Source organism: Lathamus discolor, chromosome 4 (genome assembly GCF_037157495.1).
Source record: "Lathamus discolor isolate bLatDis1 chromosome 4, bLatDis1.hap1, whole genome shotgun sequence".
Taxonomy (NCBI): Eukaryota; Metazoa; Chordata; class Aves; order Psittaciformes; family Psittacidae; genus Lathamus; species Lathamus discolor.
Window position 1 is genome coordinate 18,742,093 of NC_088887.1, and position 25,995 is coordinate 18,768,087.

Consider the following 25,995-nt stretch of genomic DNA (forward strand, 5'->3'; position numbering starts at 1 on the left):
GACAGTCTGTTAAATGGCAGACAGCTTGAAAACAACACTTGTGACCAATGCCCACAGTGAAATCCCTGAATGTAAAATCCTCCATCTGACCCAACAGCAGGGAAAACATGCGCAGCCAAAGTATCCTGCCCTCCCCACCTCATGCTGCTTCTCGGTTCAGTTCCTATCCCCTCTCCTGAGGTACCATTGTCAGGACTTCAAGAAATCAATAGGATTTCCAGTCAAGAAGGAATTTTATTCTTACACTTTTTTTAGATTTTTAATCTATTTGATTACATCTATAGTTGCAGCATGTTCTGGTTGCTTACAGCAGAGGGGTTTCAACTAATCCAGTGATACAGCAACAGAAGATTAATTAGTCCTCTTGACCAATCTCCAGATTGCAGCAACTCAACATATCATTCTTTGGCTCAGGACCAAATAACCATTGTATATTGGATTTGGAAGTTAATTAGATCATGATTAAAATTTGCTAGTTCCACAGAGTCCTACAGACAGCATGCAGTACAGCAACAGTTAACTATACTGTAAGAACTATGTCAAGATGATTTATTGGTAACAATAATCCAGGATATCATGATGGTCACATTTAAATCCATTCTGCAGTGTCTTCCACCATAGCCAGCAGGAACTTGCGAAACAGTGCAGAGGAAAAGTATACATCCCTTTCAGAAATGATGCTTTAACCCTCTTCTGCCCCTGAGGTATCATCTCAGAATGATGACATTGTGTCACTTTGCAGCTGCAGAAGACAAAGAAAGTGTTTCCAAATTCCTCTGCACCACCCTGCTCCACCCTGCTCTCAAAAGGTGGGAACTGAAATTCTTGAGGAGGAGCATATGCAAACAGTTGCTAAAAGAGATGTCCAGTTTACAACACTGTGATCTGAATGGAAGTGGAAACTATAGCAAAACATTCCTGAGGCTTTTTTTCCTGTCACCACTAAAGCTTCTCACTTCATTGCACAAGTCTATCCTTCCCTGTGAAGGGAGAGAAGAGCATTCTGCACTTTCTGACCTGGTAGTGTGAGGCATGAATTCAGGGTAGAAGGAGCTAGTCCTGCTTTACAACTAGCAGTGACACCTTGCATGGCAACCCCCCTTCTGCATGTGCCCACATTATTGCAGCTCTCTGCGCAGTGGAGCCCTTATCTCTCATTTAGGAGAGCACCCAGCAGCACAGTAGTGTCGTCCTTGGGAGTCCCAGCTGTGCACTAAGACACCAAAGCCTTCTGGTCAAATACAACACTCACCCTTGCACTGCTCCTCTTCTGCCTCTCTGCTCACTCTAAAGACAGTCCACTGCTGATTGAAATTATCTAACAGTGTGAAGGAAGGGAGAAAGGAAGCTGCAGTGAGAGGGGAAAAGAGTCTCCTTACAAATAAACAAAAAGGAAGAGACCCTGCAGACTTGGAGAGAGAAGCATGGTCAAGGGAGAGATCCAGGCAGAAACACCGGGGCAGTAACTGCAAGCAATGGAGAGAAATAGAGACAAAACAGGGCGTGTGTGTGGGAAGTAAAGATGAGGTGACAAAATACAAAGGGGAGAAAGGAAAGGAGAAAGTGCACATGTGGTGTCCCCAAGTTTGCGAGCAGCAGCAGAGTTTGCTGCTTGTTGTCTCACTGGAAAGAACAGTATCTGTTTAGATTTGTGTCTAAATTTAAACCCTGATTGCCTTGCCTCCCCCTTCTCTCCCCTCCCTCCCTTCCTCTCACCAACCCGCCCTTCTTCCTTGTTGGTAGTGCAGGGCCACTTGCTGAGCTCTGTCAGTTCTCAAGCTGAGCAGCAGCTTGGATATTACGTACCCTCCACCGTGGCACAATTTTTCTGGCTTGGCTGAAGTTTTCCCACAGATAAGAGGGAAAGGGGTGGGGAAGAAAGATTTCCCCGAGGACACCTCTCTCTTGCAGGACATGGAGGTAAAAAAAACCTTTTATTTCCACTAGCTTGTGACTGGCTCCTCGATCTGTATTAGCTCCACCTTGCAAAGCAATTTCTCACTAAAGGCAGCTCAGAATATCTTTTTGCTGAGGTTTAGATAAATGTCTTTGTCCCCCGGCCCTTGCAGTGCACCTCAGAGTATTTAGCGGGTTTTAGTTCAGGTTTGGAAAGTAGGAGGATGGTGTGGGCAGAAATTACATCTGTGAAAGGGGAATGAAGAAGGACTGCTATTCATTTTTTAGTCTTTGAGGTGGGAGAGTTACAGTTTAAAGGGTATCCTTTTGAAAGAAGGTTTTAAAAATCCAGTAGAAATGGGATCATATGAGAAGTGAGCAAACCATACAGGATGAGCAGGCTCTTTAGGGCTGATTCCTACCCAGCCCACGGTGCAGCAGAAGCTGTTATTTGGATCCTGAGTGGAGTTCCACGTGGATGGGGTGTTATCACTTTCATTATCAATAGAGCAGTTCAGTAGAATCATGAGAAACCTGAGAACCACTGCTTTGGAGAGGTAAATGAGTAGTACACCCCCAGAGAGTTTCCTGTGCTTTTTTCTCCATACTGTGTGTCCCGTGCTCGAGGAGAACCAGATCTCTGTCTCTTTGTGGGCACACAGCTTGCGGACAGGAAGCAGTCTTCCCTGGCATTTCAGTCCAAGCCTTCTCCTGTGTAGCACCCTGAAGGCAGTTCACCTCTGCTTACCTCTTTTCCCATTCACACAAGATAGGAAAGATGGTGCTTGCTTTGCTCGTGTCAGACTGGATTCATGAGCTTTTCAAGCAGTTTTTGAAGTGGCAAAGGGAAAAAAAAAAAAGTATTTTTAGGCAGGGCACAGGAGATAGAATGGTGATTATGACATTGTGAAAACCTCAAATGACAAAGACTTTTGGTATTTCAGTTAAACACACGTCTTACTAAGCACGCTAGATTGTCTTCCCAGGGAAGCATTTTTCTGTGTCAGTGCAGCCCCAGCAGCAGGGAACATGCCACAAAGCCGGGGAACAGTGTGCTTGAGGCACGACTATGATTTTTCTTGGAAGCTTTCCAGCGCATAGGCCAGTTCTGATAACGTTCCGGTGCTAACATCACAGTCCCTATTATCTGTTCTGTCCTGCCCCACAGGCAAGCATTAAAGATCAGACATGTTTGTTAGAAGAAATGTCTTCAACTATCTAAACAGATTTTGGTATGGAGAAGGACCAAGCAGTGATCAAATCAACTGAGCACAGACTACATGGGCATGACAAATGTATAGCTTTGTAAGGACTATTAGGTTTGATGGAGAGTAGATCAGTAAGTGTCAATGCTTGTTTTTTTTCTTTTTGGCTATATAGAAGCCAGTGATGTCTCAGAGGGGAAGGGGAGTTGAGCTCTTAATTTGTTATAACTGCTGTGCACAGTAAGCAATATATGGGGCAAAGACTGATATTTATTGTGTTGAGTACATTCTCCCATATCCCCTTTCCTCTCTATACACTCCTCAAGTGTTTTCTGTTGTCTTCTTCAGAGGTGTTTCAGAGTAGAAATTTCCTTTTGGGAGACACATGTGACACATACAGAAGACTTCTCTGAAGTCTTTAACCTGAGTGTCCTCTTCTTGATCCTGTCCCCTTTCCTCTATTTCGTACCCTTTCCCCATGTTACCTTGTTTTCTGATCCTCTGTAGATTGTTGCATCCGTTCTTATTTTTAAACCATCTCAACTCCCAAGACATTTTTAAAGTAGTGTACTTGGTCTTCCCTTCCTGCCTCAAGCCTCAAAAAAAGGTGGTTAATGTCCCAAAAGTAAGAAGATATTAGACCAAAATAGATACAAGAGTTTCCACCTGCCAGTTCTCCATTTCTTCCTAACAGCTTTTCACAGGCAGTGTGAGCAGGACCCGAAGACTCACTATACTCTTTTGCTTTAAAACAGATGCAATCGTCCAGTGCAGCAGGAATGAGAATTCTGTCATTTCCCTGTTTGCTTCATCAGTGGCAGGCAGAGCTGCTCTGTGCTTCCCTGCAGGCATAACTGGCAAGCTCTTTGCTCTAGTGGGACACATTAGGATTAGCATTATGAAAAAAGGTCAGCAGGCTGACCTAGCCAGCTGATTTCCATCATGTCTCTGGCAGGAAGACCCTATTTTTGAAAACCCCACAGAAGCAAGATAGTTGGGATCACTTTCTCAGAGGGGGTAGCGTGGTGTTGCTGTTTGTTAGGGCCAGTACCTACAGTCTTAGACATCCTGCTTTCAGGAGCATGAAATTGAAAGCATTGAAAGCATTGAAACATTGAAAGCAGTAACCGTAACCATTTAAGATCCCAAAGAGAAAGTAAATTGCAACAAAACCCCATTCTTGCAGTTCATGTAATTTTGTGAGTCTGCTGATCTTCATGGGTTGTTTTGTTGGTGTTTTTGTTTTTTTTTTTTGTGAAGACCCAGCGTCTTGATGCAAGATAGATTTGAGAATCGGTTTTCTTTCCAGTGTTATGACTGATGAAAGGAACTTGAAATCATTAAGTTCTGTCTGTTGAGGACAGAGGAGTTTGTATAAAAAGTGTGTAAAGCTGGCACTGATGAAAGCTAAGCTATTTGTAAAAAGGCAGCCAACAAACATTCTTTGCGCTTGTAGTACCAAATGGATCAGAAATGAATGTGTCGGTTTGTTTACGTCTTCAGATTTGGTCCAATCTGTCTAGTTCCCATAGCTGTATCAAACCTTGCTGCAGATGTTGTGAGTTAAGGCATCCACTGAAATTGCCTGTGGCTTTCTGAAGCCCATATCCAACAGTGGTCATGCCATTCCTCTTCCCAGCCTCTCTGTAAGAGCTTGGAAGCATGGAGGCATTTGAACTTTACTCACACGGCAAAGGGAAGCAATCCAAGACTGGTCTTTGGTGGCTCCCTATGGTGTGATGGGTTGCCTAAGATGCAAAGGTGCAACAACCAGGTTTACTTTGGGAAGGCTTCCATATTCTCTGTGTCTACCAATAGATTCTATTTCTTTCTGTGACATCTCCATTCCATGTCTCTTTTCTGCAACTAGGTCCTGCTAGATCTTCATTTTGCCAGTTGCTGCATCAGCTCAGGAGAAGGAAAGCTTTTCTAGGGCTGACAGCAGTTCTCTGCTCACTTCACCACTTCTCCTCTGGACAATCTACTGGACATGTCTCCAGGACCTGTCCTCTCCCTACACCACAGTCTTCTCATGTGGGACATCTGGGGAGTGATGGGGCCACTGCTCTTTTCAGTAGAAGCCCCTCTTGTGTCAGGTGAGGATACCACAAAGAGGTCCTGGGTCCTGCCCCACTCCTCCACTGAACAGCAGAGTCCTCTGTTCCCTGTCTCAGTAGGAGGCTGCAGAAATCTCCTGGGGTTTCTGCACATCTCTTCCCTCAACAGGTGAAGTCAGAAGCCATTTCCCCTGTTGTACTGTGGTCAGCCAGACATCACAACTGAGCACATTTCCAGGTCTAGGATTTGCATTGCTGCATCCTTCCAGAAGCCATGGGTGCCCTCACCCAAACTCCAGGGCATCTTTCTTTCAGAATAGGCACTTACCCTGTCCCTTGGAAAACTGCACTAAGGATACGTGACCTGTCACACAAGAGGATTGAAGTGGAGAGGATAGAGGAACAAGTACTTGGTACTGTGCAGACCAGGAAGCTGAAATCCGTAACTGTAATGGTCCTCAGAGCAGCAGGACAGTAAACCACAGAGGTGAGCTCAGCTGAGTGAGGTCTCTGCCCACCCTTGCAGCTCCGGAGCCAATATTAAGTACAGGCATTACACCATGGTTAGCCCTGCCAGAAAACAATTTCACTTTCTCAGGGAGCTCTGCTGCTTGGCTTTCCTTCTGAAAGTTAAAACATTCCTTTTCCACTGTTTTTTCTTTCTGCTTAACAAAACATTTTAACCTTGTTAACCATAAAACACTTGTTTTCATGGTTTCCTCCCAAACTTATCAAAATGACACATTTGTGCAGAGTGTCTGTGTAGATAAGGGGACAAGTATGTAAATATACTAGGAGAGGTACCATATGACCCCATTTTACTCCTCAGGTCTGGGCAGGTTTGGGACCTAACTGACAGTAATAGCATGTCTCCAGCAGAAAACCCTGAAAAGGATCAGGTTTGTGAGACTTCACATCTCAGTGACTGGATGAGGCCTCCGTCTTGAAGGACAGAAAGAAACAAAACCAAGCCCCATGGGCTGTGCTGTGACCCTTTCTTGTACCTAGTACAGACCAAGAATATGTGGTTTGAAGAATTAAAGCTTCTCCTGTGTCACTGGAGAGGGATGAATCTTCTGAACTTCTCCTCTCCCTCACTCTCCTAAAACACCAAATCTACAGCCTGAATTTGGATTTGTACCCAGCAGCAAGAGAACCTGTTTAGAGGACCTGTCTGTTTTACTGGTGAAGTCTTGCTGCCTGTAGGTGCTAGAGACACAACTTGCAGAGACACAACTTGTCTTGGTGATTTACACAATTACACACCTTTAGCAGTTTGCAACATGGCATACATAATGATGAATTTGGTCTAGAGACAAGAGATCTGTTGTGTAAGGAGAAGTTATTATTACACACTGGTCTAGAGAAAGGAGATGTACTGTGTAAGGAGAATCTGTTATTGCACACTGCACAGTTGTGTCACACTGAGTTACTATCAGAGGCATAGGGCACTTTACTCTTACAGAGTCTCACATAGGCACAGATTTAAGTCGCGCTTCATCCAAGCCACAATGTATCCAGCTGTGAGTCTTATGCCAGAAACACTTTAACATTAACATCAAGGCTGAGACATATCTTTATGGTATCTTATCATTGGTATATATGGATCCTGCTAATGCACTGACAAGGATGAAGCTCATCTGCCCCATTAGTGCCAAATGAAGCTTTCACTTGTTAGAAATAAAAAAAGACATCAGATCAAATTCTAGTCAGATATGAGCACATCACTTGCTAAAGGTGTTCCTGGAAGTCTTCTCCAGGCAAAGACCCAGACCTCACTTGCCAGATTGGCAGCTGGTATAGATGCATGCTCTATTTCGTTTGTTCTTCAGCATCAAGGTTTTTTTTTTTTTTAAAGAGCCCTAAACCCACACAGCAGGGCGTTAAACTGGTTTTTGCATACAAGTGTCCTAGTGCAAATAAACCTGTTTACCCTTTGTAACAAGATGCACACAGTGTTGGTCAGTGTGGATGACTAGCAGCCAATCAGCAGAGGATATTGATTTACCACTACCAGATTCAACAAAGCCACTGTTCATCTCAGACTTCTCAAATCCATATTCTCAGCATGATTGGACCACAGCTCAGGTTGTGCTTTTGTACAAGCTGGTAGCTATGGCATGGAGTGGTACTTCACAAAATACCATACATTTCTCTCATGCTCCATCACTGAACCAAGCTATGTGCTGCTTCTAAAGGCAAGAAATTTATTACTTACATAGACCACAGCATCAACATGTGCAGTTTGGGAGCCTGGGTACCTAAAGGATGGAGACACAAAAATGCAAACGAGAGGGAAAGCTGACTCAGAAGAATGGAGTTAACAAGTCAGTGTGGCTTTGGAGTGAGACAGAGGACAGTAGTCTAAAACTTTTAACGCAGAGGAAACAGAATTAGTGCATTGCAAAAGCAGCATGCCTGGGAATAATGGGATCAAATTAAAGGGAAGATGCATATCTCACTGCATAGCAGGAAGGATTTCTGGCAGTGAGGTCTGGAAGGGACTGGAATAGTATAGTGGAAACCACGTATAATGGAAATCTCTTTCCCGTGAGACGTTCAGAAGTAGGCTGGACAGAGTATGAAAAAGATAATGTCAGGAATAATCTATTGCATTCAAGCATTAGTATTGATAGGGCCACCAGAGGGGCAAGACCATACTTTTTCTGCAGTTCTTCCATGTGTGGGGCTGCTAGCAGAAGCTAGTGGCTATTCAGCATCAGGTCCCAAAAGCATTTATGATTCCTTTCTGCTATCATATGTTGTTCAAGCCCTTCAGATTTTTGCCTCTGGGAAGCTTAGATCAAAATATATTGGCATCACATCTGCAAGAGTCTGGGAACTATTCTTTCATTGCCTGTGTGAAACACAAAACCAATTGTTTGTGTGTGTGTGTTCTTCCAGTTTTAAGAATGGGCTTTTTTATCCTTTAAAACTTTGTACTGCAACAGCAATCATGGGTTATTCAAGTCAATCATCTTGAAATAGCTTTCTGTTGAGTGCCATGTTCCTCTCATGGAAGTCCAGATGAAACCGGTCCTGTTTTCATATACACACACGTGAGCTTGTGTGCCAGGTTTCTGAGGAATTTCACCCCTTGGGCCCTGCAGCAAGCATGTATTTAACTTGTGAAACGTGCACAGTATAATTTGGCTTCCTGCTTAGTCTTTACAAAGTGCACAGAGTTGTCAATGCTGTCCCTCCATGAAAATCCAGTGTGTTCATTCCCAGCTTCAAGGTATTCATTCCCAGTTAAGAGACAGAAGGGCTGTCCATGTGTACAAATACAGGCATGAGCACTGGTTCTCTAGGCAGCGGGTGTCTGTAAAGAGGACAGAGTGGAATAAAAGGGATGGATTGCTGAATGCACTTCTTCTCCTTTGCAGTAAGCACAGGACTCATGTTCTTTGACTCTGCCCTCTCATCCCAATTTCCTGCCCTTGGCACTGGTGTCTCATACTACGCCAGTTCTGACCGCAGGCACCTAGTGTGGGTGACCCACCAGCTACGGTCTCCATGCCAGGCCTTGCTCAGGAATATGATGCTCAAGGTCCAGTCTCACAGGGTCCATCCCCTGCAGCAACTTCACACTCTGATCCAGCAAACTGAAGCCTGCATCATCTACAGCAGCTCTTCAGTGCCCCTTTGTAGTGGGCACTGGTTTAGTCTGTATATTCTCCATGGTGAAAGCTGGAAGCCGTTTTGTAGCCCGTGACAAAGAAAAGCTGCTAAGTAATGAAACCTTCATACTTTATTTCTTCTGCCTTGCTCTGCAACTCAAAAATTGCTGTATCATTTGTTTGTAATTCTTCTTCTCAACACCTTTTATTTTAAGGCCTATGAATTCAGTGACATTCTGAACAGAACTTCCTAGGGCTGATTTGCTCACTGAGCAAGTGAGGTGCAGACACTGAGCCTGTGCTTCCTGGACACCTGGTTTTGGTGGCCCAGCTTTGATCTGGAGAAACTGCCTGCAGTTGGAGGAACTTAGTCCCCCTTCTTGCCACAGAAAGAACTTGTAAACAAGTTTCAGTCAGCCATCAGGAAAAGAAATAGAGCATTAAAATAGGCAGGGTATTCCAAAGCTCTTACAAACATTGGGCTTCTCTTCTACAGGGTTTTTGGGAGAATTTCACAAACAGGTTGGCTCAGAAACAGAGATAATTATCTTTCTCAGATCACAGAAAAAAGAAAACTGGAGCCTTCAGATGGAGCCAAAGGGAGGGCAGCTGCTGAGAAAGCAGCTTTGCAGACCAGGATCCTTAGTGCTGCGGGTCCGCTGAGCCTTCCAAGGCCCAGCTGAAAAGATCTCTGTGGATACAGCTTAGCATTCACACCTCAAGCTGGCTGCTAGCTGAGTGTTTACTATCACTTTCCTCCACTCCAAATCTGTGTATCTTTTTAAACTAAATTCCTGGCTCAGATAAGTATGAACCTCCTTCTCCAACCTGCTGGTATCCTGCGTGGACCTAATTTAATAGCAATTTGTTACAAAGATAGCACAGTCCTGACGAGTCCTGGAAGTTGCAGCAGTTAGGATCTCTGTGAAGGCTGATTTACCCTTCTGATTTTCTATTCCCAACATGATAAATTAAGAGAAGTTGAATCACTGTGGTGCTACTAGACTGTCTCTAATGTTGAGCTTAAATGGAGAGGTATCACAATCTACTTCCAGTATTTATCAGAAGTGTTTTGAATTGTCCCTGCTTCTCACATTCTCTGTGTCCCTTCTTTGACAGATCCGTGACTTCAGTTTCTAATTTGACCTTCTGAATAGCTTCAGATTAGATAATGAACACATACTACATATGCACCTGCTTAAAGTTCATCCTCTTTAACCACTTTGTCAGTCCAAGAGTGGTCCCTTCTTCATCCCGCCTGAAGCATCTTGTGTTTGAGCCTTCTCCTGCTCAACAGCCTTCTCCTGTTCATCTTATTCCCAACCTCAGCTAAAAACAGGACTCCTTCCGTCACCCCACATGAGGGAAGCAAGGAGCAAGCTATACTGAATAGGAGCTGAAAGTTGATTCATCAGGCTGCGACTTTGCCTGCTAAGGGGCTATTTCATTCACTCAACCCATTTCCTTCAGAGCAGCTACCCAAGTGGCTCCATGTGTGCATTTGAGAGCAGGGTGCAGCCTCGCATTTTGTCTACAGCTAAAGGGCTTTGCAAGTCACTTAAAGCAACACTATGATTCAGATGGTTTAAAATAATGATGTTCTGCAGGACGCATTTTAATCAACAGGAAACTGCTTATCTCAAAGGTCTGTATCAGATGATAACCATGGTTCATGCATTTTATTCCCCATTGAAAGAATCCACACATGTGCCCAGCCTTCCTGGCCATATCTCTCCCCAGTGCATTTGTTGGAGACTGTGCTCACATGAGATCAGGTGCACTTGCCCCATAAACTGCACTATTTCCCCTCTCTGTGTGGGCAGCCTGGGACGTTTAGTCAGTTGTTCCTTCATTAGCTCACCTCTCATCCTTCTAGAGCAGCAAGAGCTCCTCAGAACAAGGTCTGGAAGTACATACAGAGAGGCACTGATTAATCTGGGGAAACTTGATGGGCTGTTTAAGACCATTAAGACCAAGATGGCTGATAGACCATTAAGAGAAACAGATGTCTGAGAGGGAAACATCAGGAACCTGAGAAGGATCCTGGGGAAAACTCTGGCCAGGAACAGAGCTCTGAAAAAGCAGCTGGTGCAAACAGTGCAGTAGGAAAGCAGCTATGTCTTATGGTGGTCCCAGTGTTCTCCAGAACTATTATCTCACCCCTCCACCCATGGAGGCATTTGCTAGTAGTGTGAGTATCTCAAGGACAAATCTCAGATACTGGATGTATAAGCTGTGTAAGATGCTTGGGAAGAAAGACACTCCAGTCCAGCCAGACCGCTGTCCTGGTAACAGCTGCAGTCAGCTGTAGATTAGGACATCAGCACCACTCTACCAAGGTACACATCAGGCCTTGGCTCCAAAGGAGCTGTTCCACATCTGGTGTGTCTGTGGATTCCTAAAACAACACAACCTCATTAACTTACCTATTCAATGGATAATATCTGAGAAATAACCCCTTTCTTTTCCCCACATGCTTTTCACATCAATTATCTGTAATTTAGATATCTGCGGTAGCTCATATCTGGTTGTATCAACCAAGTTTTCATACAGCATTGTTGCTAGAGGGCTCTCATCTGTTGGAGAGAAGGACTATAGGTCCTGACTGACACACCAGAAAAGCCAGAGGTCTTCCTGAGCTAAGTTAAAAGCTGTGTAGGTGTTAATCTAATTTAATTTTGGAGAAATGAAGAGTGGTGCTGCTTGAAAGAGAGTGGGGGTCTTTAGTTGTTTAGTAAAGTGGTGCATTAGCTGTCAGATGACACTGAAATCCTGCTACCAAGTTAATGCCCACTGGCCTCCTTCATTGTTATCTTTGAGAGAAGAGCCAAGGGCTGTATTTAACAGAGCATTTCAGAGTAAGGGACCTTGTTTTCAGCATACCAAGCTAAATGTTCATAATCTTGAATAATATGAATACTCAGGAAATCTGCTGCAGAATTCTGGCTCGCCAGCAGCACTCATGTTTTAGAGGCACAAAGTATTTCCCCCAAAACCACTTAGAGGTATTGTAAACTTGATGGAAAAAGACTGCAGATGTGTCACTGGTGTTCACCTGGAGCAAGGAAAGAGCTCTGCAAGATCAGCATTGTTCTTTTAAGGCCAAATGCTCATTATAATAAGCAGAAAAGAAAAAAGTTGTTTGGGTTGTTTTTTTGTTTTGGTTTTTTTAACTGTTCCAGATAAATACAGCCAGTAGTTTTTAAAATGGACATGTTAACTCTAAGAAAATAGGATGACACTGAATTCCCAGGACTTCATAAAGGGAGGAGATACATTAATATAGTCCTCAAGTGTAGTCAAATTTAGTAATTGCAGAGCATTTTTTAAACTAGTCACATCTTTGTATCTCAGTGCTTAACGTTATTGATGGCTCAGCTCCACTTTGCAGTGTACGGGGTACCACTGGGTGGTTGGATGGTTTGAAATACTTTGCCACCTACAGTAGCCACACAGGAAACTCAGCTTTTGACTCTTTCTGTAGTTTTCTTTTTTTTTTCTTGAAGCCCTAGCATTCTGTGATTCTGTGATCTTAGCCTTCTCTAAAAAGCCATGTCTTGCCCTCATCACAGCAAAGTCCTGAATGGAGACACTAGTGCACGCCAGAGTCTCAGAAGGGAGAACCACATGTGTTATGTCTGGGCTTAAAACCCAGCACGAATGAGGTTTTGAAGTTGCACTGTTTCAGGTGGCAGGAAAACCCCTCTTGCAAGGAGCTGCTCCAGAGACAGGTGCCACAGCTGCCACACTGCTTGTGTGGGCACAGCCACTGTGCTTTCATTGTTTCTCCACTTGTGTGGCTGGGTATGATCACATCAGGCCAGATATCAATTTTATCCACAATCTTTTTCCTGTTGCCTGCAATTATTTCCATGTTGGCCGCTTGGCCTGTGAGCAAGCAGCTGTGTTGGGCTGGTAATGAGGCAATTATACAAGCATGGCCCTTTTACAGGAAAGGCCAAGGCTATTTATCCTTGAATAGATTGGGCTCCTTAATGAGCCTTATCTCTTTTCCCTGCTCTCTCAGCCTCTCTGCCTTGTGTGTAGGAAACTGGCTTCGATTTTTGCCTCTCCACCTAGCCCTTCTAGTCTTTCACCTTCACTGTTTGCAAGCAAATGTTTCTTAAAAATCTAGTAATGTTGATTATCATTATCTCTTTTTTACTGTATGTCAGACATCTTCCTCTCCCTGTAGCCTCAGGTCTCACTGGTATTAGCAGCCTTTTATTTCACCTTTTTACCTCTTATCCCAGCCTTGCATCTTCTCACTGCAACAGGAGTCACCTCGTCTTTTGAGTACCTTTTGGGCCTTCCCTCTTGAATATTCTGTCTTCTGACACTAAATCTCATTTCAGTTGTTCTATTCTTACTGCTTTCAACATCTTTGAACTTCTCCTTCCTCTCATATTGTTGACTTAGTCTAGGGAAACTACAGGCTGACTCTGCTTAGCCTACGCAGGTTACTGAGACACAGGCAATTGTTAGGATAGAACCCTGTAACTGCAAGCAGGAAGGGTAAGCTAAACAAACAGGGAAAGCATGTGACTGAAATGTGGAATCTGCTGTCTCACTAGCAAAGTGTCTTTAAGACACCCTTATAATCATATTGGATAATATCGAAGTTTTAAAAATCTTCAGACACCAAACTGGAATTCCATTAAAAACATAGTTCGCTGAGAGGGAATCAGTCCTTTGTGGGTGCTGGACTTTGTTAGGGCTTGCTTAGGATGAGTTTTGTGGCAACAGGTCATCTCAGTTAAGTGCCTGAAGTACCCTGTACCACAGATAGCTACTACTTCTCACAGAGGTGTGATGCAGATATCTGTTGTTTGTGCATGTTCATGCAGAGCTGTGACTGGGCTGATGAATCCCTTTGGTGTGAGCACAGCACCAAAAGAATGTGTCCAGTTTGATGCCACCATAAGAAGTTGTGAGTGTGGGGCCCATATCCCTTACTACAGGTTTTCTTGGGCTACTCAGCATCGCAATGTAGCTATCCTCAGACACTTCTGTTGTGGAGAACCAGTGTGCCATGGAAGACCAAGTGTCAACGTGAAGCTTGTGAAACCCTGGACTAAAATTCTGTCCTAAATTTTGAGTAGCTGAGGGCAAGTTACTGATCAATTACAGGACTAATGCAGAAATTAAACACACTGCAGTCACATCTTCAGCCTGGAAACAATCCTTGCAACCGTTGCTTGACTCTGCTGATCACTTCACTAGGCATCTGCCCTCTTGTCACTAAAATTCAACCAGTGCCATCCTGCTCCTGCACAAGACTGGGATAGTCCCAGCTGATCTGTCCATGGGTGGACTGCTGCCCAGACCAAGCTGGTATTAGAAACCAGGTGTTTCCCTGTTACATTCCCCTTGCACCACAACCTCATCTCTCCACTCTTCTCCCTAGGAGAATACTCTAAGCACAATGAACACAATCAAATAGGATCAGGCATCTTACAGCAAAAGAAACTATGGCACCTGTGTGTTTGTTGCTAGAGGTTTCTGCAGTCACCTCAGTCGAGGACTCCTGAAACACTATACATACACATAAAATAATTGATTTACATTTGAAATGGTCTGCCACCTCCTTCCCTGAGCAGCAGGTCATGGCTGAACAGCCGGATGCCTTCCTGCACAGTGCACAGCAGAGCCAAGAGCTGCTCACGTCTCCATAGGGTAGGGCTGAGATTACATATGTGCTGCCCCTGCGGAGGCACACTGCGTAGCAGAGCCAGGTGCTGCAGCTCCCTGCCTGTTTTAGTAATGACTCTATTCGATCAAACCATTCTTGGCAGACTTTGACAGACATGATAAGCCACTTGCTCAGGAAGCGGATGGTCTAGGCCCCATTCTATTTGCAGGGGGTGTGGGCTTCAAATCCTTTGATCTGTCTGAAAGAGGTAATTTTTAATCTGGTGTTTAGGGCACACCCTGTTAAAGCCATGCCAACATGCAGCAAGGGTTTCAAGGTTCCTTGGGGCCGAGGGGAACTCAGGCACCTGCCTGGTGATCTGAGTGCTCTCCTGACAGATAAAACCCTGACTTACCCCTGGGCCGATTCTGTGGTGTATGCAGCAGTGGCTACACATGCATGAAAGCCCATACACTGCCCTCTCAGCAGAGTCTCCTAACTATGAAGGTTTGAGGTAATGCTGCTGTAATGAATTGGTCTGTGAGGTGCTGGGAATGTACAGGAACTAGGCAATCGCCAACTATTATCATTACTAGAAGGAAGATTCAGGATCTAACTTGTACTTTTCACAGTGATATTTGCTGAGCTTGCTAACCTCATCAAACAGTGCTTAGCAAGTACAGGTCAGGCTCTCTTGAGAGCTACAAACCATGGCACAAAGAAAAGAAAAACTTGCCATAAATCCAGCCTTCAAAGTTTTCAACACCAGCCAAAGGCTAGTGTGAGGTGGCTGGCATACCCTTCCTATATAAGGGCCTTTCCAGCCTGGACTGTTGGAGTTAGGACATCTTACTAACAAATTCCACAGAGGCAAACAGGAGACTGCTTCCTCCACTTTGGGCCCACAAGCAACCGCCCCACCTCATCAGGTTAAACCAAGACTTCATGAAGCTACTTTGCTGAGAAGAGATGCCTTTTGGAAGATGTGAAGAAAGGTGGCATTGGTACTGACTGTCTTTCATGAAAAACAATACTATGTAACACTAGCATCTCACCTGTTTTATTAGCAGAAATGTGTCAATAGCAAAGGTACAGACATCTCTGAAGGGAGGTTAAAATAACAATTACCTCATTCAATTTCATTGTAGTCATTCTCTGAAACAGAAAGTAGGTAGTGTATTCTGCAGATGTTTCCTATAATTCTGTTGTGAAGGACACAGCTCCTCACTTGCATGTCTGCTGCTCTCTGCTGCCTGGCACTGAGTGAAGCAGCCACAGCATCACTGGGGGCAGTGGAGACACTTGCAATGCTCTTGAACCACACCACCTAACTCCAGCCACCATCCAGTGGTCCCTGTTGCCCAGCACCATTAGGGTGGCCTTTTACTTATGATAACCATTTGCCTTTATGTTCAGGAGCTCTAGGCAGTCCTGAGGTTACTTGAAGGGAAGTACCAGAGAGGGACCCTGAGCAAGCTTCTGATCCAAACAGGCAGCAACTTTTCTTTGAGAAAAGCCTTGCTCCAACCACTGTGCTAACTCTCCAGGCCCTTTTACATATAAACATGGGTAGCTTGAACCACTGAAAGAAGGAAAACCAGCCAGAGTTTCCCCTCTACTTTCAGCAAGCAAGGCAGGGAGTACATGAACCATTTTTTTTTTACAGTATAGGGGACAAGTTGAACATAGTACCCCTTCCTTTGAAAAGCATTTGTCCCTTTACTAGTTTCTGGCTACATGGTATCTCCCACCTCCACCAATTCCCAAATCTTTCTTTTATGAGCCTTTAAATTTGGCAGATCTGAGTCTGTAGTTTTGAAATTACTGCACTGTATTTGCTGACTTCTGGATGAAGGCTGCTCATTGCTGCTGAGCTGAAATACCCTCACATTTCCCTTTGTGCAGCGCTTGACCCTGAGTGCCAAGATGGCAGTGGTTCACGAGGGAACTCTCAGAAGGAGAAAATCAAGACCAGACCACTGAAAGCCAGGAGAAAAATGTTTCCCTAAAGCAAACTCTTTCCAAATACAGAGAAATGTTTCATATTTTTACATACTTCATGTAAAGTAGAATTTTCCTGTCCTTTCACCTAAAAACAAAAAAACATTCAAGCTTCCTTTCAAGTCCTTATTCCTCATACTATTTTGTCCTGTGTTAGAGCTCCTTTCTCTTCATCCCCCTCATAGCTATGCAATAGCCTTGCAGTTGAGTTTAGACACACACTCATCTTATGTTTGTTCATCTGTGTAGGGGTCAATGTTGATCCAACTCTGTGGAGGGATGTTGCACTTCTCAGAGTTGTTCTTGTGGCTAACTTATTCCAAGACTTCAAGAGACATGCCAGCAGTGATTTACACTCAGGCAAAAAGCTCACTCTCCTGAAAAAATGTTAGAAAAAGGAACAGTCTAAGAGGAGACCTGACATCTGTTCCTGCGACATGCATTTTGATACTTCTAGTCAAATCTTTTTTAGGGCTGCTGTGAGAGCTCGTTTTCACTAAGACTAGAACTGAAGAAAGCTGCTAGAGATGTCTGGATTCTAACAGTACTGACTGCCTTGAAGGTAGCATGTGTCATTGGAAGTCCTTACCTCCTCCTGCCTGTCTTCATAACTTTCCTTGTCTGAAGGAAACCAACTAGAGACATGTACAGATGAGATGTACGCATGAGTTAGAGGAATCTTGAGCTCATCTCTGGGACCCAGGAGCTCAGACTGGTCCCAGACCTAATCTGAGGTCCCATTGTTTCCACAGAGTGGTTAGAAATCTGAAATATATTCACAATATATTCCCACAGGCTACAGGTTGCTTTCCCTGGAGCTGCAAGATTGAAGACTGAATCTGTTGCATGTGATATCAGCCACTCTGTGCTGGCTGAGGCCTGACCTTAACATAGAAAAAGCTTTGTCTTGGAAAGGCAATGGTTCTGCACAGTTGTGCATGCTCTCACGTGAGACAGACAGAGGCTTAACACTAATTCCTTTTGTTGCAAGTCAAACTAGAAACCTGTTTGCACGACCTTTACAATGCCAGTCCTGGCAAAAGGCAAGCAAGTATTTTGCAGTGTGTTAGGATCATCATTATGCACCTCAATATACCCTTATACTCTTTCACAGACAGATTCTATGTCCTGATTTCAGACCCAGAATTCTCTTCGAATCTTTGAAATGGAAATCTTACTTTCTTTGCTCATCTTTCTGTTGTGTTTCACTCCTATGTTCTGGCACGGGGGGACCCATGGCAGTTTGAGGCTGATTATTACTCTTCACCCAGCCATCTGATGACATCTTGGAGGAAAAGGATGAGAACTCTGCACACTGCCATTCCTAAAGATCACAAAATCCTCATCTGGGATGAGAAATGGAGGAGACAGAAAGAAGTAGAAAAATATTGTTTCTTTTCTAGCATTTACAATACACCTGAAAGATCTGCAAGTTATCCTGGTCTTGTCCTCTCCTGGCAAGTAACTGTGATACACAAAGTTTGCAGAGCTAGCCCCACCAGAGGAAGGTCTGCAAGTGTCTCACACAGTAGCTTTTGCTCTGGTGGAGCACAGCCCAGTAATTGTCACTCTTGCTCTATCACAAGTGGTAGGAAATGCAGGTAGGAGTCTTGGCTTTGCATCCCAGGGTGCGGTCGGCTACGCTGACACAATGATGGACAGGACTGGCTATAAGGTATCACAGAACCACAGCTGCTGCCACTTCTAGCTGGGACTTCTGCCAATAATTAAAATTTACCACAACCAGACAAGGAGCAGCTTCATTGCCAGATAAGATACCAAGTGAAAAAATAAACCACATAAATCCTTCCTGAAACAGAGAGTTAGAAGTCCTCCAGTGAGAATGATTTGTGAAGGTAAGAAGGGTAAAGAGAGAGATATGAGAAGAAGGGTACTTTGCTGGAACATAAAGGAGTCAGTGTGACAAGAAAAGGTTTGTTTACTCAGGGCTGACATCTTGGGATGTGTTGCTTCTTGAGCCAGGGGACCAGCGTGCTGCTGAGCTCCATTTGGAACAAGCATTGTGAGATTCCCATCTAGGGAATTAAACGAATGGGCCAAGTCCAGATTTTTTTTGTGAGCCCACATGCTTCCTGGGCAGTCTGTGCTCAACCTGCATTGATGGGTGGGCGACAAGGAGAATGCGCAGGCTCAGACTGTGGTAGCAGCCTCTCCTGGGTTTTGCTGCCCAGATTCTCATGCTGGGATTCAGCTATTTTCCCACCCTCTTTGCCTTTCAGTTTGCTCCTTTGAGGGAATTTATTTTAAACCTACACTGATAACTTGCTTCTCCTTTCCCAGGCCAAACAATGTTCCCTTTTCAGCATGATCCTGATGCTATTGATGTACTCACATGGACACAGATAAACTAATTGGCTCAGGTTATGTTGTCTGGAAGGTGCAAACTGAGATTCATCTAAATGGTAGATGCAGAGAGATGGCTTTGAGTGAAACTAAAAACTACGTATTAGAGAGAATTTTCTACTAGTAACTTGGGTCCAATCCTATTAAAAACTATTCTTGAGCTTTTTTTCAGTTCATTTAAAGAAGAGTTGCTTATGAGCTGCCCATCTAATCTTATCTTCTTTTATGAAACGTGAGAGCCAAAATAACTAGTGTCTGTAAGGAGAGGTTGAAAATGAAAATTCAGTTACCTATTTCCTACCATTGAACAATGAGAAAAAAAGTGGCAGATTTGCCCAGGTGGACCTAAACTTTTCTGTTCTGCTTTAAGGCTAAGGCCCACACCTAGGGATCCACTCCAGATTTCTTTAGATTATCTTCCTTGAACAATAAATGAACCTAGGGGTAGAAAAACATAGTTTGGTGGATTGGCCTCTTTGGACAATTGCCTTTAGAACAGGTACTAAAGGTACTCCTAACTGAAAGATTTTATTACTTCAATACATGCAGACACATTCATATTATCTTTAGCATTATTGAACATTATTGAGGCCTTAAAAAATGTAAGGCTGGTCTGACATGCAAGTGTGCTTGGCTGGTAATGAGATGCATTCATGATGTATTCTTCAGAGCATAAATTCATGTCCTTTCCAGACAGACCAGAACTATACCATGTATCACACATCTCATGAATATTCAGTGGCCTTTTGCCTCCAGCTGGCCTTAATGGTTAAATAAAACACATGGGGCAGGGAGAAAGGATTAGCACTTGCTTATGCGAATGGTTACCTCAAATCCATGGGGCAGTATGGGAGGAGCTAGTACTGTCTTCACTTCTCTTGTGCTTGTTCTGCAAGACAGACATTTCCAGTTCATCAAACTCCATCTCTGCAGGGAAGACTTTTCAGGAGAAAAAAAGGCTTCAGCAGAAAAAAAGTCTTCCCCCCTCATGGCAGGGGAAGGAGACATTCACCCCACTCCTGCCCCTGGGGGGGCCTGAAAGGAGGCACATTCCCTGCTAGAGCTTAATACTTCATTCCAAAAATGCTGCTTTCTGTGTCAGAAACAGGTACTTGAGAAGTTTGAGACTGGCTCTTTTCAGCCACAATGATTGCTGAAAAACAGGCACCTCTGTCAGATTAAGGCTTTATTTCTGCCTACGTGAGCTGAGAGTTACCCCAGTGCGTATGGTATAAGCTTTCCTGTGCAGATAAGGCTTATGACTGTCTGACTCCTCAAATCCTGCATCTGCCTTACTGAAAAATGAGAAAGGTAGGTGTTGTGTCTCGGAAGGCTTTGTGCAGACAGTATGTCCTTTGCTTTCATAGGGCTAAGCAAGGCAGGGAAGAGGGGGGAAGTGTTCAAGGCCAGGCTGGATAGGGCTCTGGTCTAGTGGAAGGTGTCTCTGCCCACGGAAAAGGTCTGGAACTAGATGAGCTTTAAGGTCTATTCCAACCCAAACCATTCTATGATTCTGTGACTGTAGTTTGACTCTAGTATGATTCTAGTTTCCTCCCTGGAGATGCACCCCTCGTCCTTTCCTTAGCTGAGGAGGTCCTCCAGGCAGAGAGCTTTGCCTTTGCCATGCAGTGGTGAAAACCTGCTCCCCAGCCACACATGTGGCTGCAGCTCTTCAAAGTGGGGCTTCTGGAGATCTCTGACACAGTATTTTTGGGTCTTTTGTGGATGTGTAACAGAAACTTATTCCGATTCACTCAGCTGCCAGTGTGGCAAGGTGCTCAGCTGTGTCTCAGGCAGGAGGCAACAGATTGCAGGGTGAAATACCAGTGCCACAAGCCAAAACAGCCTTTATCAGCAGGTGTGCAAATATATGATTTTTCTGCTGTTCTCAGCCCTCTGGACAGAAGGATATATCAGGATGCAGTTTCCTCAGGCTCTGTCTGAGGTGGTTAAAGGGAAGTCCTTCCCCTGAACTGCAGGCTGCTGCCACCAAACTTACATTCTCTCCTGCTATGGCAGTGTAAGTGCTTGTCAGGCCGTTGTGTGAACTCAATTGCCGAAATTATCTGAGTTAAAAATAACCTTGTAAAGACTTAACGGACGTATTTTTAGCCCAGATCATTTCAGTGATCCGGTGTACTGCACAAGCCCCACACATTCACACTGGTGCAAGGGAGGGGGGAAGGGGGAAACAAAAGGTCAAGGGAAAAAGTAGTTGGAAACATAAGCTGTCTTTCTGGCAAAACCAGGACCTTATGAAGCTGCACCCCAAAATCATTGACCCTCTCTTCTTCTCATTTAGCATACTGGCAACTGCCTTCTCATAGTGTGGTGTTGAGAGCTTGGTGCTGAGGGTCACTGTTTCTGGATTCTGTTTCTGTAATCCTGACACTAGCCCTGAACTTCTGATGCCTTATTTTGTCTGACTCTGACGCACTGTATTTGTCATTATTTTTGCCATATTTGCTTTTGCTGGGGTAGATTGTATGTGCAGCAATGAAAAACCCCTGTGGGAGTCACAGCGGAGCTTTGCAGAGCTTGTGTGAGCACAGGGTATGGGAAAGCAGCTGGCACAATGGACTGGTGTGAGAATGACTTCAGGGAATCATTACTGTGAAGCTCTTTAGAAGCAAGGGAGAGATGTGAAGCTGAGGGAGTGGCCTCAGTGCACATCTAGATGCAGTTTCATGAGAATTAGTGTGTGAAGTGCACAGGACCAGTACCAAAATTGTGTAACCGTCACTGATTTCATAGCTGCTGAATACTCCAGCCTTGCAAGGTGCTGTGGAGGACTTGCATCTCAGATTAAAGGTGCTCCATTTGGCCAAAATCTTAGAATATTTTCTGTGAAAGCAGACAAGTCAGAGGACTCATAGGGGAGGGAAGGAGAGTAGGGCAGTACAAATCACTGCTGTTATTCAGCTGGCATTTAAGTACTGCTTAAGCCAAAACACTCCACTGTTTGGCAGCTAATAAACCTTTGCTCTTTTCATCAGTCAAACCAGGTGCACAAATCCTTCACTGTCTGCTTCTGAATCCTACTGGTACCCTTTCAGGCTAGTATTTCCAGTAGCGTATTATGGATAGTGACAAAGCTGGGGTTAGTTCATGACCAAAACTGCTAGCTGAAGACTGTTGGGGCCAATTTTGCACCAGTATCAGCAAGTCATTTCAATTCACCACCAAAGCCACCTCTGGCTTTGCAGTTTTCTACAGGAGTGGAAATTCTCTGCAATTCTGATTTCATAAAAAACTCACAGTAGTGACACTCCCCACCTGTAGCTCAAATAATGATCTTTAAGAAAAGCTGTTTGTGAATACCCAACGGGTATGCACAGAGAAACTCTTCAGTCTCTTGACCTTTTTTCTGTGGGCCTCTAATATATGCTTTCTCTCACCTGGTGCCCACAGTGGGCCCATGGGCTCTAGAGGAGAATTGGCAAATGTCACTGAGCCAGGTAAGGACATTGTACTGAGGGATCCCTCCCACATCAGGCAGCCTTTGTACCCTTCCATTTTCTGGCACATTAAATCACCAAGGTGGGACTGTGCTACCAGAGCTGACTGTGCCACAGCATCCAGGCATCTCCACTCACTACCTTGAGTACTGAGCATCGCCACTCCCAGCTGCCTTGAAAAGATACAGCAGAGATGATGTGGGACATTTCTATGGGGACCTAGTGGTGTTTCCACTAGGGAGCCTGTGGGAGAAGCAGGGATCTGTGCTAAAAATAATGTCCCCCTCTAGGCTTCTGAATCTGCAGAATCAGGAATTGGTGTCAGTTTTGCTTTCACAAAAGAGGCAAGGATTCTGAAGCATAAGGAAGGTGAGGCTTTGGTGCAAAACCTTGAATTGCCATGATTGTACCTAACCCACAAATAAAGGCAGGACTTTCCTCTCCAGTGCTGTCAAAGGGGCCAGGTTCAGTTTTAAGAGCAGATGAAGAAACACGTGGTTGAAAATAATTTTCAAATGTACTCAATTTTATAAACTTATTTGGAAGAGGAAAGTGATACCCTGTACAGAGAACTTGCTAGTTGCACTTACTCTTTTGCAGATAGTGCCATGCTTACACTGATGGTACAATTCATTTAGTGTTTTAAGTCTCTGACTGACATTTTTCAGAATACGTAGTGCTTAGACACTTATTTTTATGGAACAGTAGGAGACCTCAGAGTAGCGGTCACCAAATTACTGATGGAATAATTCTTTCACCTTAGCTCACTGGGTTTAGCCCATGCACACTTCTCTTAGGAAAAGGGAAAGAATCATCAGTTAGCTGCAAAGAGCACAGAATTCACATCTGACTAATCTCACCTTCTTTTGGCAAAAAAATAGCAGAGCTCCTTATCATCATCCCTCAGAGAAGTGGTGGGTTATGTCACCAAGATGGAAAAAATGACCAGGAATGGGAGAGGTTACATTACTATTGTGGGGCATGAGAGACCCAGCACTAAGCATTGGGATGAAAGGAGCAGACGCATGTCTTAGGCATGGATGAGGCTGAGGGGTGCTGCTACATGCTCTGGGGTAAGAGTGAGAAAGTGAGGCTTCCCACCTCCCTCCCAGTGCGAGGCAGACTGCCATCCAGCTCCAGGAAGCCAGGGGCATGGTGTTCTCCTTGAAGTGCAAGGAAGGAAACTTTTTGCATCCAAGTGTCCCAGTATGGCACTTTCCATTGACTAAAAGGCATAGAACCTGGCACACCAGCTGGGACAAAAAACCCAAACAACCGAAGCCTTAGAAAAACTGGATTCTTGATAGAAGTATAATTTCCAGAAAGGATCCGAGAAAGGACTTTTCCTGTTGCAAAACACATGGTGTAATCGGAGAGCCTGCAGCTGGCAGCTTGAGGAATACACAGCCCGTGGGCTACTTGTGCTAATCTTAGAATGGCATGTTCACTGCTTCCTGCACCCGGCCAGCAAGCTTCGCACCGGTGAGAGCCATGTACAGTCAGTGCCTGCTACGAGGAAAACAAGAAATGCATAGAATCATTCCAGCCTCACAGCTTTGATCAGATCCAAAGAAAGGGAGCTGTGTTCTCAGACTGTAGCTCAAAGCAAAAACACAACCACCCCGAAACGAGAGGTCAGATAGGCCAAGAGGAAGTGCTATGTCTTTTCTGGGTAAAGGCGAAGGACTATGAAAGGGCTGGAGAAAAAGAGACTATGAGGGAGCTAGTTCATCCACCAGACACTGAGCACCTGCAGCTCCTCAGCCTCAACTGAGTCCTCTGTTCAGGTTGTGCCATGCCCAGGTATCCTAGAAGCTGGTATGCTGAGCCAAGCCTCCCAGTCCATCCTCCCTTACCCAGGGTCATTCTTTGTTTCCTCCTCTTTCCAGCTTGCCCTCCCTTCACGAAAAAACAGCTTACAGTTGGGAACTACTCTCCCTCCCCATTTATCTAGCCATCACTTTTCATGTGCAGCAGTTTGCCCTGCTGCCCTGCTTACCTCACTGCTTCTTTCACTCCCCTTATCTGACACTTCCCTTGCCTGTAGTTACTCTAATGAAGGCTGAAAAGATGAGGGGGAAGGTGTTAGAAGTTCCCTCAGAGGAGACAGTTGATGTGGCTTTTGCGGCTGGATGCAAGAAAGCTGGTCTGAGGTGTAGAAGTTTATTGGGGGAGATGTAGTCAGGATCCTGGAAATGGGGAATGACAGACACCTACTGGGGCTTGCATGCCTAGGAGAAAGAAGACAGCATTTATAAGGACCATTTATTCACCTCTCTGTGAGAGGGAAAGGCCCTTTTCCACAGTGCAAACAGGCCTTGGCCATGCTGCTCTCTACCAGGTTTTTCAGACTGGAGAATGCTCCAAGATCCTTACTGTAACCACCTTGATTTGCTTTAATCTAGAAACTAGGAGTCTAAAGAAATTCCTTCTTTGGATTTTTTTCAAGTTTCCACAACTATTTCTTCAGCCTCTATAGTGCGGTGACCCAAAGGCTATGGTCCATACATGGGCCTGATTGGTATTTCACCTCCAGCTATGATAAAGGAGTGGTTCTGCTAATGAGACAGCAGGTCCCTCCCAGGCAGAGCAGTATGAAGGGGGAAGGAAGGGCTCTGCTGCAGTTTTTGGAGAAACAAATGTATTCCTTTAGCAGTGGACTTTGGGGGAACTTTCTGACTGAGAAGCAGAAGAGTGTTGAGGTGGAGGTGTAGGAAGTGCTGGTCATGCATTCATGGTGGTGGTAAAGGAAGTGGAGGTATGAGCTTCCTTGCTGACGGTTTGTTGCTTTGAGGTCTCTGCCTCTAACAAAACTATTGTTGCTTAGTTTGATTTTCCCTGGTGTCAGATACTAGAGATGAAGAACAAATGTTTCCTTCCATCAACTTTGATTTCAGGCCTTTCTTCTCATACTGCTTGATACACACATAGCAAACAAAACAAGGGAAATGTGGGATGACAGCAGGGCTGTGGGAAGAGTTGCACCATCCAGTCTCCATTCTTCTCAGCCTGTTGTTGACCCAGGGGAGGGGAAGCTTCTCTCAGCCATGGTATTTCCTCCCCCCGTGCACACCCGCCTGAGTGTTTCATTGCCAAAAAAGCAGAACAGCACAGGAACATCCCCAAGCAGATGCTGGCATGCTGTGAGGACGTGGAATGGCTTCTCACAGGAGAGCCACTGGTAAAGGAAGAGTGACAGTGATGAGGGCAATAAATATTGAAAGGCAAGGGAGATCTGAGAAGGTGTATGAGAACATCCTTTACTGACCTGCTCCATCTGCTCACTGCAAGGAAAAGATGGGGAACAGACACTTGGCTTGAAAATAGTTTGCTTCCAGTGAAAACTACTGAGCCTAGGCTCTTCAGCTAGGGCTGAAAGATTCTGCAGGAATTGCTAGTTTTCTGGGATATTTGAAAATGATCCTATATCCTATCTTCCCAAACCTCTTGCTCTCAGACTGGGTGATTGATGCCATATGTAAGAAACTCTGCTTTAATTCCCTGCTGACTCTTGAACTTTATAACACGTGCAGGCTTCTCTCTAGCCCATTTGCTTTTCCCAGCCTTTACTCATAATTTGTTGTTCCCAATCTGTCAGAACAGGCCAGCAGAGACCAACTCAGAGGTGGACAAGTCATCGTCACCCTCAGTGGCTCAGCTAGCAGGGAAATTCAAAGAGCAAGCAGCCAGTATTACTGGAAAAGAGGTAAAGTGCTCTGCAGCCACCAGCAGGTAATTGAGTGGGAAATGAGGCATTTTCCT

General features: G+C 44.7%; 1 protein-coding gene across 1 annotated transcript in view; it reads left to right on the forward strand.

Annotated features, from left to right (window-relative positions):
- The first annotated feature begins 1,755 nt into the window (after positions 1–1,755).
- The window catches only part of RCSD1 (RCSD domain containing 1), a 34,305-nt gene continuing 10,065 nt past the window's right edge, over positions 1,756–25,995 (forward strand). Inside the window, exons 1-2 of the mRNA XM_065676464.1 lie at positions 1,756–1,920; positions 25,832–25,939. Coding sequence (XP_065532536.1) covers positions 1,915–1,920; positions 25,832–25,939 — 114 coding nt within the window. The 5' untranslated portion in view covers positions 1,756–1,914. The remainder of the gene's footprint in view (positions 1,921–25,831; positions 25,940–25,995) is intronic.